The sequence below is a fragment of the Symphodus melops genome (assembly GCF_947650265.1).
Source record: "Symphodus melops genome assembly, chromosome: 13".
In the NCBI taxonomy this organism is placed as follows: Eukaryota; Metazoa; Chordata; class Actinopteri; order Labriformes; family Labridae; genus Symphodus; species Symphodus melops.
This window is the reverse complement of record NC_136703.1, coordinates 5208938-5228845: the sequence shown is the minus strand read 5'-3', so window position 1 is coordinate 5228845 and position 19908 is coordinate 5208938. Positions and strand designations below refer to the sequence as shown.

The following is a 19908-nucleotide window of genomic DNA, read 5'->3' as shown; positions in this document are numbered from 1 at the left end:
AAACTGATATTGTATCTGACCATGCTGTCATTTTGATATTCTTAGCAGTGTGTTGAGTTCAGCTCTTTAACCCCCTTCTGCCTGAGCCTGTGTGTGTGTGTGTCCATGTGTGCTTTATTGTCTGTTGGTTTAAATGTTTGTTTGTCTCAGTTTACTGCATTATTTAAACTGGTAGATGAGACAACAAACTGTTTCCCAATCTGGTCCCGATGGAATGTGTCAGGTTGATGTGATGAGCAACTTTTCATCCCCGAACAGCCAAATCGAGGAGTGAAGTACTCTGTGGGATTTGATGGATGGAGACGAATTACAGTGAAGGCCAACATATAGGTCACAAAAAAGCCTTGGTAAGATATTGAGCTTTGTCTTTATTGTAGATTCTACATTAATAACTTGAAGCCGATTGCGAAAGTGAAAACCCTTCACGCAGAGATGATGGGTGTTTGGATGACGGTGACAGAGAGAGATATCCAACGTACAGTACGGTCCAGAATCTCCAGAAGGTGTTTCATCGTCCCTAAAGTAACCTCCGATATACATTATGTAACATAAACATCTTCTGTTTTCTCTCAGAGAGTCAAAGTAAGAGACTGATGTAACTCTCATATCAGCAGGCTGTAAATCTGCCAGCAGCCAAGAAACTTCTTTTGCATTTAAACTGGAAACACGCCCACTCTGAAATATACACTAAGCATCATGAAACAGATCTAAATGTACCCTCGTTAGCTTTGAAGCTTGTTTGATGATCACTTCATTTGTGTGATGTTGGTCTTAGAAAAATTAAAATTTAGTTTATAACATAAATAATGCTCTGAGATTTTTCCAGGAAACAAATCAGACTGGGTCTGTTTTCTTAATTCTCTACTGGTCAGAGTTTTTCATTGACTGCATCGCATGCAGTCTCCACTATATCTCCAAGTAAATAAATATTGTCACATGTAGCTGTCACATTAAAGACAAGGTTTTGTGTGGATCATTTTTGTGGTGGAAAGCAGAGGGGATATCAAGTTCAGGAATAAAAGCAGAGCTCACTTTTTTTTTCTGTCTGTGGGATTATAACTGTGATGTACTGCAGACTTCACTGTGTATTTTGTCTCGCTGCCTCGACAGTTAGGACATTGCCTCATGTGGGAGACCTGTTGGCTCAGAGTCAGGTTTCAGTATCCTTTGGCATGAACACAATGATATCATGCCTTTTTCAACTGTAAGCCAAGAATAGGTTCACAACACTGGGACTTTTTTCACCGGTTTGATGTTCGGAGAAACAGGACTGCGACCGCAGGAGACTTATTGATGAAATGTAACACAGTTTGAGATATACAAATGTCCAATTAAAATGATTCTACAGTAAATGCACCTTAGTGTTTTACATTTTTTGGATTTGTGGAACAATATGCTGCAGATCCTGCTGTTATAGACGATTGGCTAGTTCAATAACAGTGCTTTGTTAGCTCATACACACACACACACACACACACACACACACTGCAGCACTTTAACAGCCCCCTTTCTCTCAGCTGTCAGCCTGCATTCCTCCCTGCCTCTCCATGTATGGTTACAGTGAAAAGACAGAAAGACACATCTCTGATGATGTCTAATCAACCACTACATAACCTCTGACCTCACATTTACGATATTAACTTTTCACTCAGAGGGAGGAGGAGTACCCTGAGCTGTGCTTAGAACATCTCCTCAGCAGGTTGACTTCATGCCGTCTCACTCAAAGCAGCACAAGCCTCAAAAAGCCGAAATACTGATGTCAATTTGGATTTTTTTAATTATCCTAATACATTTTAATAGTTTCATGACCAGTGAAAGTGATTATAGACCGACAATAAATACATATGAAAAAGTATATACATATTTTGGCAGTACCTAGAGCCATATGTGATGTCCTTAAATCACTGGGTTTCTCTCTAACCAAACAGACCAAACACAGAGATGTTTAATTAAAGGTAAGTCAGTCTCAATGCTATTAGCAGCTCGAAATCACAACATTCGAGTTGGGCCTGTCCTCCTGGGCTCATCAATTGCAAGAAGACACCCAGCGCAGCAAACAGCTGCAGCATCACGTTTCTATGCACCACCTGACACGTCTAGTTATTTAGAGTGTAGGTATACTTCTTTTACTGCAAGCTAGCAGAGAGTGTAACATTTGTTGTCATGGAAAAGCTGATCATTTGGCAAGCACGCACCAGCTAACCACCGCTGTGTGGTACCTGCCTGCCAAATCTCACTCTCTGTCCATCTTCCTCCCAAGCCTTTCTGAAAGCAGGTAACAGCAACCCCAACCTGCAAACAGTTGTGCAAGCAGTTGAGTATTTTCGTGTGTGATGTCATCAGGTCTGAGTAGAGGTTTGAAGGCCTTTGTAGACAGACAGACGAAAACACGCAGAGATAAAAGACGACAAGAAACCCAGTGATTAAATTACACATCAGACGTCTATTTGCTCCTCCCTCCTCCCTGGTCACACACACACACACACACACACACACACACACACACACACACACTCTTACAGACCTTTGAGTGTGTACCAATAGTTACCAGAATCAGATATCAAGTTGTCTGGATGGGACTTCCCTTGATCCGTTCACAGACTCTGCACTCTGTCTCATCCACACTCATCAAAACCTCTCATCTGCTCTGTTGGTGCTTCTTCACACTCTCTTCCTCTCTCTCTCAGAGAAAGGACGAGGGAATGATACTCTTTATCAGGCTGTTATGCCAGCCCTCACCTTTCAGAGAAATGTGGAGCAGCTCGAAATTAGTTGCTTGAAAAAATCCAGGAGGTGTTGATGAAAAGGCAAATGAATCTGTGGTTGAATTATAAACTTCTATGAGGGAATGTGTTTACCTGCCGTGGAGGACTGTGTGCCTGTTGATTCACAAGTGTACATGGGTGCCTCAGCATTGCAGCAGTGTGTTTGTGACCTGCAGTGTGTTAACCTCATATCTACGTGTTGCTCACTTGGCTGGCACCGTCCTGAGACTTGTCCAGCTGCCAGGCAAACACTGGTTTCCTCAAGAGTGACTGTCAAGATTGGGTATCTGTGTTTATGAGCGTCCATGTGAAATCCTCCTCTGCACTGTTCCCAGCTGGGCTCCCTATCAGCAGCTGGCCTGACAACGGTGTTAGGCTGTGATAATGGACCTTCTTTGTCTCTGTGGTCAGTGAGAGGAGACCAGCAGAGAGCATCCAGACACGAGCAGGCTCTGCAACCAGTCTCCTCATGCCTGTCAGCATCTGTCATTCATACTGAGCAATGCTTCCTCAAGGAGATGGCTCTGACAAAGTTGTTAAATGTGTCCCTTCCTTCTTCTTCGTTTGAACCTAATTAATGGTGGCCTCCACTGTGTTGGGCTGCCATGATGTCACACCACCTAGTAGCCGACGTAGCTATCTCTATCTGGCTTAACAAACTATGGTACGGTTCTCTGTGGAAACGCAAGCAAGATCAAGGTTTACTGAACCAAAGCGGACGGCTTGGTGGAAACAGGGCTTTATTAGAAAGGTAGCGTTATTGATGCAGACGCAGCTCTGCGGTTTAAAAATCAAATTCTTCGAGGTCAATGTTAGCAGAGCCAAATGTCTTTAATTGGTAAAAACAGATTTTAATAATGCTTCAGCTGATTTAGCAAAAAACTCTTTTTTTAAATTCATTGAGAATTCAATTCTCATTGTTAAATTATACAATTAACCTCACACACTTTATGCCGGGAACATCTTGGAGAACTTTTGAGGGCAGTATATGAGCCTGTAAGGCTGAGATCTCCCAGATGGTCAGGCTGTCTGTTATATGTTGTGTGTCTCTGGTGAATGATCCAAACTGTATTATAAAGCTGAATAATACAGGAAAAAAAAACCTGACTGCATGTTCATCTTGTTATCTTTTGGACAACTTCCAAATCGTATGAAGTTTCCTCCACAGTGTAGGAGTGTTTTGTCGTGTTGTAAAGGTTGCCATGCAGACTGTATGGAGGGAGGATTAGAAACACCTGTTGTGGACAGACCGTAGATTGACAGCAGGACCCCGGGGTCTTCACTCGCCTCATACCAGTTTCCTCATAGAAACACAAAGAGACCAATCAGAGCTGGCATGCAGGAGAGCAGATTCATGTGAAAAAGTTTCATGGAATGTGTGGCGCCTGCTGGATGTCGTCCTGAAAGTTTATAAAGTTTATTTAAACTCCCACACATAGCACGGCTAATTAGTTACACCAAGGCTCCAGCGCTGTGTCATCAAGTAGAAACCTCCTGGGCTAAAATATAAAGTGGTAAAAGTGCAGCTCCTTAAATGGCCTCTTGAGGCTGGCTAAAAAAAAAGCCAATCCCCCATACAGCCTGGTTAAGAAAAAATGGTGGTTTCTATAGACAATAAAGATGAACAGGAGACATCTTTTAATAAATGTATTCAAGCTCGCTAAGGCTCAATACACAACCTAACTTAAGCTTATAGCTTTAAGTCACTATCCACTAACTTTTTTATGTGCTGCCAACATCCACAACCTCAACACTAACTGTTGCTAGGTCACAAAGGTTGTCAATCTGCACTTCTGCTTCTATCAGTCGTGTCTGTTAGGTCACATTGTGTCCTGGAATTAGCATCAGCTTTAGACGTGGAAAATGAATCAAGTCTGAGTCTGGGAGCATGAGATAAACCATGCGAGGAGGGTAAGTGTACAAGTGTTTCTTCTCTGCCATTGTTTTTGATGAGGTTGACGTCGGATGTCCTGCCCCTTCTCTGACCATGATTGGTCAGTTAGGAGAAGTGGCATTGACTAGGGTAGCAGGGTTCTGAAAGTTTAGTTTTTTTTTTCCGCTAAGATCACTTTGAGCACAGTGACCAATGTTGTTTTTGTGCTTTGGAGATGCGTGAAAAACTCTGAACTGCATCATTTAAATTAGGCGCTGCCAGCTCAGAATTACTGTGAGTGAACTCAGGCCATTATAGCTACCAAGAAAAAGAACACAATGCCAAACTTTAGTCTTCTAATGGTGGTCATTAAACCAAATGCTGATGTCATGGTGGCTACGTTCACCTCATTTTGTGACACTTGATGTGTTATGGTTTAACATTTGTAACATGTCTACAAAAATAAGGTTTTCTGTCAGTGTTGACCTCTGTATGACCTGTATTTGTTGGTTCCCAGAATCGGCCTGCAGCAGGGGCCTCTGGTCAGGTCACTTCTTTGGGGCCCCTGCAGAGAGCAGAGCCTGTTAACATGTGGGGGTGCCCTCAGATAATCCCCCTCCCACTGGATGTTGTCTCAACATTGATTCGGCTCTTGATCAAGCAGTAGCTGTCTAGTCACAGGGGGGTCAGTGTCCAACTCAATAAGTCCTTCATACGCAGCAGTCTCCGAACCCGCTGAAGCAAAGTGGACCAGACTTTTCAAGAAAATGTTTTTTCCAAGAGCTATCAAGCACGACAAGTACGAAAATAAGAAATGTGTTTTTCATGACCACAAATAACACAGGACAATGGTTCATTTTTGGTTTCTGTTATTTATAGTGTCCTAACTTCTAGAAATTTAAGAGATTTTTTTTCTAATATGAGTAAAACACAAATCTATGAGAGCAGTTGTTGTTCAGCTGGTCAGCTCATTGAGACAAAAAACATTGCCACTTTGCATTATGGTGGTGTCTTCTTTCTAAATATCTGCTCCATGTACATTTTTCTAAATGTGTGTCGTTTCAGCAGTTTCACAGACTTTGACCCCTACAGGGATCTGTATGGGGCCTGTAGGGGGCCTCTAGGGGCCTGTAAGGGTCCTTTACCTGTGGAAAAAAACATGTTTTTTTGGACAGATCGGAAGGCACTGATTTCAAGTCAACTTTATTTATCAACACAAACTTGTGATTGGCTGCTCCACAAGGGTATGAAGTCACTTTTCACTGTTGTTTCCTGTGCATTGTAATTAATTTCCTGTCCCGCCGCCCTTTCAGTGCTGGCTGCTGCCGTCGGCCAGGAACCGGACCAGAGCCACGGCTGTGCCCATGGCAGCTGTTACCCAGCAACCGGGGACTTGCTGATTGGACGAGAGAAGAACCTAAAGGCCTCGTCAACATGCGGGATGAGGAGAAAAGAGCCATACTGTATCGTCAGTCATCTGCAGGTCAGTTTTATGATCTTCTACTTCCTACTAAGTTTTTTTTGTTTCTCATTGACTGCTGATCATGTAACTCTGACTTTCTTTGTCCTTCTGCAGGATGAGAAGAAATGTTTTGACTGTGACTCTCGGCGGCCGTATGACCCGGTGTACAACACTATCAATCATCGGATAGAAAACGTCATCACTGCCTTTAAACCTCATCGCAAGAAGTCCTGGTGGCAGTCTGAGAATGGTGAGAAGATGTTATGATTATCTGACATGACGTTATCTCACTGCAGTTTTTTTTAAATGCCAGTAAATCATTGTAAAATAAACATAAGCAATGAAAGGGAATTTCAACCTAATTTTATTTGGCCTTTAAAAACAAGCAGCATGTTTTTAAGTGTTCACCAAATTCAGGCAAGTAGACAGTATGTGATTTTATTCCACATGACCAAATCTGTTCTTGGTTCAAATGGAGGACTATGCAAAAAAAAAAGTTTTTATCTTAGAAGATGGCTTTTTCCTTTTTTTTTTTTTTTTGTAAAACAAAATTCTTCACTCTATGCTTCCAATTCCACCTAAATCCCACACACAATGAAGTGGCAAGGACAGTTCCCTTTTTTCATCTGAACATCCAGCTGCACCAACAAATACCAAATACAGGAAAAGCAAAGATTCCTCTGCTCAGTATTTAGATAGAAAATGAAAAAAACGTTATTTTCTCAGTAAGCTAATTGAGTGATCATACATCAGGATTTCATCTTTAATTTTGCAATTCAAGGCACTGATTTGAATTGTCGTTGAAAGCATTAGTGCTCACACTATATGTTTTAAATAGATCCTGTCCCCTTCCCAAACTTGGTTCTGTGCAGAACATAATACAGCCTCTACTTATAGGTGTGGGTATATAGTTAAAACTATTCATGGATGGGAGAAGAGGAGCAATATTAAACACAGGGTATCAAATACCTTGAGGAGGAAAATGTAAGAGATAAACACATGGAAAATATTTTATTTATTACATGTAGTAAGAAAGGGGGAGTTATAGAGAACCTTCAAAACAGAATTAATGTTGCACACACGCTCACACAAAAAAACCGCAGTGTGGCCAGCAACCCCTGACCAGCGACAGATGGGCTTAATAACAGAGTAGGCTCTGCTCTGGCATCTCAACAGAAGCAGAGAGAGAGAGAGAGAGAGGGCGAGTGAGAGGAGAGGGGATAACAGGAAGAGGAGAGAAGTAAAAGCTCTCATGGAAAAAATGTAAGTGAAAGATGAGTGAGTACTCCCGACAGAGGGAGAAAGGAGGAAGGACCGGGAGAGGGACGAGTTGGAACTGATCCATCTTAACAAACAATGACAGTGAGTGGCTGCAGAGCTCGGTTTAACACAAGGCTCATTAAAGTTGTTTGTGAGCTGTGTTGCTTAATGCAGAGCTGTTTATGACAGAAAGGACCCAGAATAGAACAGAGGGAAACAGTAGAAGAAGAGGGACAGGAAACAGCGTGACTATTTTTATTTCTGGTTGCTACTGCTCCTCCAAGGCATCGCTGTGGCATTTCCATGACGATGATGTGCACAGTGTGCCCATTTCATATGGACAACAGTGGTTTGGATTGTGCGCACATTTTAATTGAAAAAGAAATTTCACAGGATTGCATTCATACATATTGACATCATTAGACACTGGCACAGCATGTGGAACAAGTGCATTCAGCGTGCTTGTTGTGTGTCCTTCCCATTACATTAAAGTATGTTTCACTTGACTGAACGTCTCACAGACAGCGAGCCTCGAAGTGTCTCTTCAAAATAGAGCCTGACCAATTAATCTGCCAGTTCCCAAACTCTGATTGGGGCTTTTTTTTAAACATGAGACAGGTACAGTAATCTGTGCCAGACATGTTTACACTGTCATTCATTCTGAGTATATTCCACAGGAGACATGTACTTAAAGTGCGTTCATGCTAAACATGTAACTGAGAAGGCATCAAAACAAATCCCCCCGGTCTGCTTTTCTTCTTCATGTGTGTAGGAAGTAGCTTTATGTGGTTTGTTTTTAAATAAGCGGTTCAGAAATAATGAAGTAGTGCAGTGTGAAGCTTGAAATGTGATAAAGCTTTGATATAGAATGATTATGCAGGATTGGGGAAGTCCCACTTTGCTTTGTAGTGAAAGTGATCCTCAGTAAAGGTACGCTCAGAATATTTGACATTATGCAGGAGCTTTGATGGCTCTTACAACATGCACTCTTTCTCTCTCTCGCACCACTCACTGACCCCTTTTTTGTTTTTTTATCAAGTAGCTTTTCCTGGTTCGAATCCCCGTCAGGCGGGAGCCTTTCTCTGTGAAGTTTGCATGTTCTTCCTGTGCATGTGTGGGTTCTCTTCAGTTACTCCAGCTCCCTCCCATAGTCCAAAGACATGCTCTTTAGGTTAATCAGTGACTCTAACATTGTCTGTTGGTGTGAATGTGAGTCTGGCTGGTTGTCTGTATGTCAGCCCTGTGATTCACTGGCGACCTGTCCAGGGTGTAACCCCGCCTTTCGCCCAATGACAGCTGGGGTTGAACTCCAGCAACCCGCGACTCCGAAAGGAAAAAAGCGGTATAGATAATGGATGGATGGAAGATGCTACTCCTTAAAACCACTGCTGCTACTCCACTCACCACAGCTCATTCGTCTGAATAGAAATTGAAGAAAATTGAGAAATTGGGGACATTTTAGAAAATGAGTGCAAATGGTTTAAGAATAATGTGTAGAAACTTAAAGTAAAAGAGGATGTTGGTTTTATATGAACTTCTACCTCTCTGTGTTTTCTCGCAGGGAAGTCTGATGTTTTTGTCCAGCTGGATCTGGAAGCAGAGTTTCACTTCACTCACCTCATCATGACCTTCAAGGTGGGCTCTAAGCTCTTCTTGTCCTCTTAATGACCTGCACCGACAAGTAGCTGAAATTAAAGTAGCTACCAGCTCCCGTGATGTCAGACTCCGGGATTTTTCTGACTAATCATATTCAATCTCTGAGCCTCTAAATGGGATATTTGTCGCCTTCACGTCTTCTCTTTCATTGCAGACTTTCCGTCCGGCTGCCATGCTGATTGAGCGGTCAGCAGATTTCGGTCGCACCTGGCAGATCTATCGCTACTTCTCCCACGACTGCTCGACCAACTTTCCTGGAGTGTCCCTGGGTCCTTTACGCAACATTAATGATGTCATCTGTGAGTCGCGCTACTCTGACATTGAGCCGTCAACGGAGGGAGAGGTGAGAGCTGATGAAATAACAAAAACAACACTTTAATGCATGCTCAAGTCAATCATTCAACTACTGTTGTGAATACAAATATAAACATGGCACATCAATACTTCAATGTTGTATGCATGATTCTATTTGTTTTTTGGTTGCTATGGTCACATAAATACAGTATGCTTGCATCCTGACACCTAATGATTATTTTGAGAAATACTCTTATTTACTTTCTTGACTTTAATTAGATGAGAAGATTGATACCACTCAAACATACAGTGGTACTTGAGCATGCTGCCCATGTTGCTGCTGATGGTTAATTTGTCATATGGTCTGTATTTATGTATTCATAACATGCATGTCCTCACTTAGGTCATCTACAGAGTGTTGGATCCAGCCATAAGGATTCAGGATCCGTACAGCCCGAGCATCCAGAGTAAGTTCCACTCCTGTTTTTATCAGAAGACAGACGATGTACGACAACATGGGATGATGCAGAATGCTGGGCTGCTGATTGGCTCCAGCCCTCTTAACTTTTCCAGATAATGGGTTTAACACTAAATACATATGATCATGACTGACAGTGTTGGTGCTTCACTTTTATGGTGACATAATCTGTACAGTCTTAAACTGTACATATGACCTCCTGAAAATATAATAGATCAATACGTTTGCATGAATAACATGTTTTATTGAACTTTATTTCTGTTTTATTGTAAGCCATTGTCACAACTGTCCCCATCCAGTAAATCACACTCGAGCCGACACACTATATTCTTGTTATCTTGCTGTGGCACATTACAGACTGAAGCAGGCCCTCTCTCTGGGGTGTGAAACATGGCCTCCTCTGTGTGGAGGACATGGAGAGATGTGAAAAGCAGCTGTTTGACTCCCACACAGCCTCACTGTCCTGGCCCTCGTGTTTAGACTGGCAGGACATGAGAGCTGTTACCAGAAACCCAAGCTTGATTTCCAGTGTAGCAGAGGATGTCTTGTTCTGCTGCTAAATATCTCACTGTTAGTGGCCCCCCTACAGACCCTGAACAGCTGAACAATTCATATTCACTGTCAGCTGTTACTGTATGATGCTTTTGTTTCTGTCTGTGTCATTTGAATTGATAATCAGGATCTTTTGAGTTCAGCCATTAAGGTGTAACTTCTTCTTTGTACATATTTTGCCACTTTGATTGGGCTGTCCTGAACTCAAGTTTCTACTGTACTTTGACTTTCATCATAACCTTCTATAAAAGTAAAAACCTTGGTAACACCTAAATCTGTTAGTCCCAGGGGGAGTATGTTTTGAAAAGATCCAGAAAAAAAAGGCGTTAACAATCTCTCTGTGTTCTATTTTTTTTAGGGGGGGGGTGGTTATTGATGTCTTTATTTAGAATAGGACAACGGATAGCGTTAGAAATTGAGGAGAGAGAGAGAGTGGGGATTGATGGAAGTTAGGTCAGGGGTGCGATTCCCAGCTCATGCAATCACGTCTGACATGTCGTTGAGGACGACACTTGCGGCGTATGAATGGATTTGTTACTTCTGATGCTCACTTTAGAGTGTGAACGAGTGTGAATAGGTAGGCCTGAGCCTTTTGAGTAAAGACTATAAAAGTAAGATACAATGTCAAGTCCATTACCATCAACCATTTAACATCCACCTCATCCAGTACAGTTCGTCTGAAAACAAACTAAAGAAAAACGATCAGACAGGAAATGTAACAGACATTAATACATGGATGATGGAGAGTAGATACCATAAAGCAGAAAGCATCATTGTGCTGAAACAGAAAGTCTTCACACTGTCACTTTCTTTTGAGACTTACCGGCTGAAACTGGTCCATTGCGCCTTAGACAAGTTATTTTTCCAGTTCAGTTTGCCAAACATCTTTTAGTAACCACCATCTTTAAGTAGAGTCTTAAAACATGTTCAAAAGCACAGAGGAGTTGACCCGAGGTTCAGCCTGGGAGGAGGGGGGGTGCATATCAGAGCCTTTGCATTATTTGTGCATTATGTTTTCAGAGACATGAGTCCAGTGACATCTTCCCCCAAATGTGTGAATCATCGTGGCAAAGAAGTCGAGAAGAAACCACACAAATAGTTGGACATGGAAAACATGAATCCTCTTCCATTGAAATCTGCTAAGACGTTTACAGATAAAGATAAACGAGTGTGTGTGTGTGTGTGTGTGTGTGTGTGTGTGTGTGTGTGTGTGTGTGTGTGTGTGTGTGTGTGTGTGTGTGTGTGTGTGTGTGTGTGTGTGTGTGTGTGTGTGTGTGTGTGTGTGTGTGTGTGTGTGTGTGTGTGTGTGTGTGTGTGTTATTGGGTGAGGGCTACTGCTGAACAGCTGGACTGTATCAGCAGGGGAGAACTTGTGACCATTGGCTCTTCCAGCAGGTTAAAAAGGTGAAAGCACTGACAAACATCTCTGCAGAGGTGCGATCTGTCTCCCTGATAGAAAAGTTCTTGAGATAGGTTGAGAGGATAAAGAGGTTGGATGTGGGAGAAACCTTTTCACCACCACATTCCTTTGTCATCCATCATCTTTGGACTGTGTTCAGTGTTGAACAAGCATCACATTTGGAGGATTCCCATGTTTTAATTGAAGGAGGACACTGACTATTTATGTTTTCATTAAACTGCAGTAGTAAAAGTTGAGGTCATGAGGGATGTGCTGCAGACACTCTGCATGCTCTCAAATGGTCAAGCCAATATGTCAGCCCGTTGTCTGGTGTTGAATTCACTTTTTAGACCAAAAAATACACCCATAGCTGAATTAACCCTTTTTGAAGCTTAATAAAATGACAAGTTGCCTTAAAAGTCAGAGGTCTGACTAATCCTCAGATCATCCTGGATCATAAGCTGTTGTTCACCCATAATCCTTTGCCACACTTCTTGCTCTGTCATGCTTCACTGGCCTTGACTTCCGCTTCTTGTTTGGGCTCAGAGCTTTGTGAGGTGGGAGTTTGTGTATGTCGTCTTTGTGTTGTGTTGTTGTTTTCTACCCATTTTTAGCTGATGTCTTTAAAAAAAATGTATCAAAACTTTTATCATGCCGAATAACACTCATCCATCTTTCTATGCTCTGGATCGTCTGCTGATTATGAGTCAGGGCAGGATGGATGAATATATATACGATACAATATCCGGGTACTTTCTCCAATAATCTCTGTACCACTATGAACCTTGAGTTGTGAAATGATGGCGCCTCTCTCCTCAGGTATGCATGTGTGTGGATGTATGTGAGTGTGAATGCAGCAGGGGTATGTGACCAATGGGATTTTAACTGTAAAAATTCAATAAATAAACATTATAAATATAAATATTTGAAAAAAAAAAAAAACTTTTATCATACCATCTACTGAGAGACAACATCTCCTCTGAAACCACTTCATCTCCAGCGTCCATGTAATAAGAAGTCTTATTCTGAATTCATACATTCATTTCTCTTCTCCTCACACTTCTCTCTGTGTGTCCTTCCCCTCAACAGACCAGCTTAAGATCACCAACTTGAGAGTGAACTTCACCAAACTTCACACACTGGGAGACAACCTGTTGGACCCTCGAGCTGAAATCAGGGAGAAGTATTACTACGCCATCTATGAGCTCGTCGTACGTGGAAACTGCTTTTGCTATGGCCACGCCTCAGAATGTGCCCCTATTGAAGGCTTCAGGAACGACATCGAGGGAATGGTGAGTGATGATGCTTCAGTTTTCACGAGCAGTTTTCTCCCCCCCTTTGATTTTACCGTTTTTTGACTTTGACGTTGTCCCTCCCTCTCTGTTCAAGGTTCATGGCAGGTGTGTGTGCAACCACAACACCCAAGGATTGAACTGTGAGCAGTGTGATGATTTCTACAACGACCTGCCGTGGAGACCGGCCGAGGGACGCAACAGCAACGCCTGCAAGAGTGAGTATAGAGGAGGAGGAGGAGGAGGCTTCAGAAACAGGGATAAAACAGCACAGATTAGATTTACTAGCACCATCATGAGGTTACCTCTGCTGATTCAAATCTAAAATACTTTCGTTTATCTTTTACTGATAAATGTTTGCCTTTACTGACCAGTTGTTAGAGTTTATAAATTCAGATATTAGTTTGAAGCTAAACATTGAAGCCAACTGAAGCAACAGTCATGCAACCTAACCCAGACTTGGTATGAGACAAAAAGCACATCATTACTTAAGCAATAAGTCAGCTGATAACTTGAAGAGATCTGTTGTTGTTTTTCCAGAGTGTAACTGTAACAGCCACTCCAGCGTGTGTCACTTTGACATGGCGGTGTATTTGGCTACGGGTAATGGCAGCGGAGGAGTGTGTGATGACTGTCAGCACAACACCATGGGACGCAACTGTGAGATGTGCAAACCTTTCTACTACAAAGACCCTGTTAAGGACATCAGGGACCCTCGAGTCTGCATAGGTGAGTGTGTGTTTGTGTTTCCTCCCGGTAAATATAACTTGTGATGGTGTCTCTTGTTGAGAATGTGTATGACAGGCTGCAGAAGGCCCAGCTGTTAAGTTACGCCCCCAGTACACAGGGTGTCGTCCTCCAAGCAGACGGCCTGTGTTCAAGTCCGGTCATTGGGGCAGCAAGCTTTGCCCTTGAGCCAGGCACCGAAGCACCAACTGCTCTGGTGCGCTCGCTGCGGAGCAGCCCTACTCTGACATCACTCCACGAATGCATGTCCGCAGGTCCTGTTTGTGCATGTGTGTGATTCAGGCCTTTGTGTATGAGGTGAAAGGGATCAAAACAGGAAGTCAGTGATTTTTATTTTGCTGGTAAGGCCCATTTTTCATCATCAAAACTGCTGTAATGACTCTGCCTCTCAGCTAATTGAAGTAATTTTTTTTAAGTCTCAGCTTGATTGCTGCAATGTTCTTATTTACATTTAATGGGTCAAATGTTTTTACTCTGTCATGAAACTGTTACTTAAACATTGTAAGTGTCATTCTCTATCACGTTTCTTGGAAATGCAATTTTAATGTTAATATTTCTCCTGAAATTGACTGAGGATAAGGATGGGTTTGTTTAAAGAAATATGTTTGGCCTTTATTAGATGGGACAGCTGAAGAGAGACAGGAAATGTTGGGAGAAAAAAATAAAGGATGATTTGTAGATGTCAGATTCGAACCCTCGCTGTACATTGGGGGGCGAAACATATTTGCGAGGCTATCGATGCTCCAATAATGATGTTTTAAAACTTTCTTCATTGTCAAAGTTATCCACTGAAGGTTTTCTGTGCATCTTATCGTTGCATAAAAGGACCACTAAGAATAATTCTGCATCATTTTAACAATCACAGTTTGACAAAAAGTCAGCGGTTACACCATAAGAAATCTGTTAATTTTCAAACATGATTATTATGGGATATACACCATATCCAGAGGTTACAATCCACACATTTTACTTGAATTTAGTGGCAAACACACATACTGTACATTTTTAAGAGTTACTGAACTGACCATGGCATGCCCACCCTGTGTCTGCACCAAACTAAAGTATACTAACTAAGACGTTAAATATACCTCAGTGATCATATGTCTTTATTTCGGCTCATATTCTGTGTTCTCATGTTCGGTGAAGATTTCATTAAACTTGTAGGAGGAGTTTTTTAATGGTAGAAAAAATGGTGCTCTAATAATAGTCAGCTACTGATCCAGTAACATCTGCAGTCTTTTTTTCTGGATCTCATGGATCACGTGTTAATATCTAACAATCCAAAGATACTGAGTCTGGCCAAAGGGGGATGTCATTTAAACATGTTTAAGGACCACAGGGCTCCTTAGTAGTATTATGATATCTGTAGCGTGTGCAGATTTGAGAATACATACTTACTACTATACTATACTGCAAGTTAATAGATGATCTATGTGTAGAATTGCATCCTTTAAGTGATACTCTTCATGCATTATGACACTCCTCTCTGTCTCCCTGATAGCTTGTGACTGCGACCCAGATGGTTCGGAGAATGGAGGAATGTGCGACAGCCACACGGATCCTTCCCTCGGCATGGTGGGAGGTCAGTGCCGCTGCAAAGCAAACGTCGAGGGTCCGCGATGCGACAAATGTAAGAGCGGCTACTTCGGCCTGAGTGCAGAAAGCCCTCTGGGATGCCAACGTGAGTACAGTCCCCGTTGTAACAACACAAACACAAAGACTAGGCTGCTTGCTGACCGGACGTTTTCATCTTTTTCTTCGGCTGTTTACAGCTCCCACCTGCTTGCTACCTGACTCTCCTTTTAAACAGCTGCTCTCCCCTCTGATCTGAAATGTTTGTGTTCGATGAACTTTTTTTTCCAGATACTTTGCATATATAAAATAAAAAAAAGCTTTGAATATCAATCTTTGAGAAATCTCATCAATGTTGCCCTCTGCTGTTTGTCACCAGCTTGCCGCTGTGATCACAGGGGGACAGTGTCGGGTAACTCCCAGTGTGACCCGGTCAGCGGAGACTGCTTCTGCAAGCGCCTTGTCACCGGACGCAGCTGTGACCAGTGTTTGGTAAGACTGTGAAATGTGTTTTATGTCTACTCACTCTCCACGCCTCTTGGTGTTAGTATGACCAAAACATCCTTCAGATATCATTCTTGTCCCCCAACTTTCATATCCATTGATAAAACGTTCTCCCTTTATGTTTCTCTTTGACCACTTCTTTTAAGTCTTTTACCAACATTTTACGCTCTCCAAAACATAGAAGATCACATCATTTGTGAATTTTCTTTCGCATATTTTCCTCCCACTCTGCTGGTGATCAGCTTCCTGTTATAATTCAGCCTCTTGTCCCAAACCCCCTCAGCCAGGAATAGTGGAGGCAGGAATGTGAGCTCCTGCCTTGGCACCATGTCTAATTTTAGTCCAGGGATTTGAGGCTTGTCCGGTAGGTGTTGGTTACAGCCGGCCTAAAATGGTCAGTGGCCTGGACCTGCACCCAAAGTGGAGCCTGTCCTCTGATAAGTCCTTTGAAGCCTTGTTCAAGTAGCAAAAAGAGCAAAGTCAACATTGGTCAGAATGGAAGAAGACACAACATTAAGTGTAGGGACTTCAACAGAAAGGCCACTTAAACATGCTAAAAAGTGAACGTCATCAAAATATTCCATCTCTAACTCTCCAAACGTGCATGATGTATCACAAGCAAGACGACGAACAGATGAAGAACATCCTGCCTTTGACTGAACGTTAATAAATTAACCATATTCTTCTTACATGACACTATAAAGAAAAACACTAAATTTACCAAACAAAGTACCGACTTCACCCAAAACAGGCTGAACTTAAAAAGTGAAAGTGCTTATTTAAACAAAAAAAACAAAACATTACTCACATTGTTAAGTCAGCTGTTTTTAGAAAATGTCACAGTGTCGGACAGAAAATTGGCAGGAATGATATGCCCCGAAGCTATGACCGAGATTTTATTGGATTAGAGAGTTAGATATAGTGCACAGATAGTCAAACTGCGGTGGAAGTTCCCCTCCCACTCGGTAATAGCATGGAGGGTGATGCATCATGTCTGTCTGAAACTCTTCAGCTGTCTGTCTGCTCAGTGTTTGCTCTGTCCTCTTCTGTTTCTGTCCATCAATCACGCCCTGTCCTCTGTCTGTCCTTCTGTGTTTCCAGCCTGAACACTGGGCTCTGAGCCACGACCTGAACGGCTGCAGAGGCTGTGAGTGTGACATCGGAGGAGCTCTGGACAACCAGTGAGTGATACTGTAGCTTCTATCCACAATGCGTATACATGAAGTATTGCTGGATGACTTTGTTCCCGACTGTCATGTAAGCAACTATTAGATCTATTGTCAGTGAGGTGTTTACACTCATACATTCCCCAGAAGCTGCAACCTCCTGACTGTGGTGTTGAGCTCTCCTGACCTCTAGCTCCACCATGAGGCTGACAAAGTTAAACTGCTGATGGTTGAATTGAAAAAACTTTGAATGTTTTCCGACGAGATTCAGCCTCATATAAAGGGTATAGTCCCAGTGGCTTTGGGTTCGAATCAGACCTTGGCCCTCCTACTTTCCTCCTAACATTTCCTGCCTTGCTTCAGCTATTCTATATAAGGCAACGAGCCCAAATATATACAGTATATAAAAAAAACAAAACAGACAAAAAAGCTATCCCTCTTACAATCTTTAACAAGAGGAAATGTTTTGTCTAGACTGAAGTCATAGTTTATAGCAAGCTGCAAATTGGATATCTGAGCACCTGCAGTTTTTTTGCACTTCTGCATTGGCTTAATTTTTCAGCACTGGAGATCGTTGCTTGTCGCTGACGTTAGAACTCGAAGCGCTGCTCTGCATTAGCACATCCTCACAGAAATGCTAACAGGCCTGAAAAAAGCGTTTTTATTATTATTATTAAATTTTGGGTAGAAACTTTTCTGACGTTAGAACTCGAAGCGCTGCTCTGCATTAGCACATCCTCACAGAAATGCTAACAGGCCTGAAAAAAAGCATTTTATTATTATTATTATTATTAAATTTTGGGTAGAAACTTTTCTGATGTAAATTACCAAAACTATTTATGTCTTTGTTTATAGCTGCTCCATGGAGAGTGGTCAGTGTCGCTGCCGTAGTTACATGACAGGACGCCAGTGTACCCAGGTGGAATCTGGATATTACTTCATGGCTCTGGATCACTTCCTGTATGAGGCTGAGCTGGCCAAAATGGGGCAGGTAAGCCAACTTTGTGATTTCAGAGTGATCCTGTGGGTGTCGTACGGGATCAAATGACAGTCTGAATAATTTAAATCCTCAGGGCTGTACACTGGAGACCAGAGAGCACCAGCCAGGTCGCCCCGCCACATGGACGGGCATTGGGTTTGCCCGGGTACCTGAAGGTGGCACCCTGGAGTTTACCATAACTGACATTCCCTACTCCATGGAATATGACCTGCTGGTCCGCTATGAGTCACAGGTCTGTGCGTTTGTAGACGAGCATTCATCATGTCTGCTAGGAAGACACATCAGATCAAAGTTAAATAGTTGATGACAGAGGTTAGACAATGATAGAGGTGAAATGCACCTTTCGTTTGGATATCATTTAGCAAGATGATGTTCCATTTTAATTTAGGGGTAGATAGGTTACCTTTTCGGAGACCATGGCTAGCTTTCTTCTATTTCCAGTTTTCATATTATGCTAAGCTAGCTTTTATACTGGCTCAAACTTGTAAAAATATTTTTCTCTTTAAAGAGATGAATAAGTGTCTGTCTTAAAACTATTCCTTGACATGTGAGCAGTCTCCCCTTTCGAGACGGCCCTCCTCTGATTATTAACATTATGGAACATGTTGGTGGTCTTGTGTGTAACTGCACTCCACCTGTAAGTCATGCATGTGTTACATGTTGAGCACATTACTCTTCCATACTATCATACATGTATATTATGATGAGACTGCTTTTGACTGCATATTAAATGTCACTGAAATCTTACCCAGATGCCCAGAGACTGGGAGGAGGTGCATATAACAGTGGTCCGCCCAGGCCTGATTCCTACCAGCAGTCCCTGTGGAAACACCATCCCAGATGATGACAGAATCACCGTCTCCCTGCCTGCTGGAGCCCGGTCTGTGATCCAAACACACACACATAAGCCTTTTTCAGACTGTTTTTTATTTTTTTTGCTAAAGTTTTGTAACGAGGATTTTTTTTTTTCATGACGACGTTATATTGATGCCCAAGTCTGTGAATTCTTATTGCATGTTGGTGTTTTGGAAGCACGGCAAAGTGCGAGCTCCACATCGACACAGAGTCAGACATGCATGCACACAGAGTGCTCCCCTCCTGTCTTCGCTGAGACCGTCTGGCCTCTGTAGCTCCTCTATTACTACCTCTGAAGACAATACAAAGGAGGGATCATTTCTTCTCTACCATTGCATTCCGACTGAAGTCAAAGTGTCTGAGGGGTGTAAATATTGCAGCTTGAAACGGCAGTCTGAAAAAGGGCCACACATGCATCCAAAAATCATGCAAGTTACTGTAACTGTCTGTGGTCTTTCCATTCTTCAGGTTTATGGTCCCTCCTCAGCCCGTGTGTCTGGAGAGAGGAGTTACTTACACCCTCCGCTTCGAGTTCAAACGCTATCAGGATGCCAACAGCATCCTCAACGGAGCTGCCAACGCTGTCATCCTCATGGACTCTGTGAGATGAGATTTAGTTTTCCTTTGAAAAGGGATCTTTCTTTTGACGAATGAGAATACAATTTCTTGATAAAATACCCCGTTTTGTTTTCCAGATTGCCTTGATGCCACGCCACTCCTCCATGGAGATGTTTAACGCCGGGGATCCAGCTTCTAACATCAGGAAGCAGACCTACGAGCGGTACCGCTGCTATGAGGGGGCGAAGAGTGTGACCCGACCACTGATGAGTGACACCTGTGCCAAACTCATCACCAGCATGTCTGCCATCATAAATGACGGCGCTCTGCGTGAGTGAAAATTGGATATTTTATCGGTTTCAATGTGGTTTATGATGAACAGCAGGCTCCAGCAGTCCTCTGTGCTGTAATAACTAAAACTAAGAACAAACCACATTAGTCTTGAGCTTTTAGTCAGCAGTGTATTTTTTGTTTC

The 19908-nt window shown here is 42.5% G+C and overlaps 1 protein-coding gene across 2 annotated transcripts in view; it reads left to right on the top strand.

Moving 5' to 3' along the window:
• Positions 1–19908, top strand: part of lamb2 (laminin, beta 2 (laminin S)) — a 42512-nt gene that overhangs the window by 9336 nt on the left and 13268 nt on the right. For both annotated transcript variants that reach the window (XM_079359063.1, XM_079359062.1), the window contains exons 3-18: positions 5952–6121; positions 6215–6350; positions 8922–8995; positions 9171–9359; positions 9714–9777; positions 12829–13031; positions 13129–13249; positions 13572–13760; positions 15280–15459; positions 15730–15842; positions 16956–17035; positions 17876–18011; positions 18094–18252; positions 18773–18900; positions 19344–19476; positions 19571–19763. In XM_079359063.1, the coding sequence (XP_079215189.1) occupies positions 5952–6121; positions 6215–6350; positions 8922–8995; positions 9171–9359; positions 9714–9777; positions 12829–13031; positions 13129–13249; positions 13572–13760; positions 15280–15459; positions 15730–15842; positions 16956–17035; positions 17876–18011; positions 18094–18252; positions 18773–18900; positions 19344–19476; positions 19571–19763 (2268 nt within the window). The remainder of the gene's footprint in view (positions 1–5951; positions 6122–6214; positions 6351–8921; positions 8996–9170; positions 9360–9713; positions 9778–12828; positions 13032–13128; positions 13250–13571; positions 13761–15279; positions 15460–15729; positions 15843–16955; positions 17036–17875; positions 18012–18093; positions 18253–18772; positions 18901–19343; positions 19477–19570; positions 19764–19908) is intronic.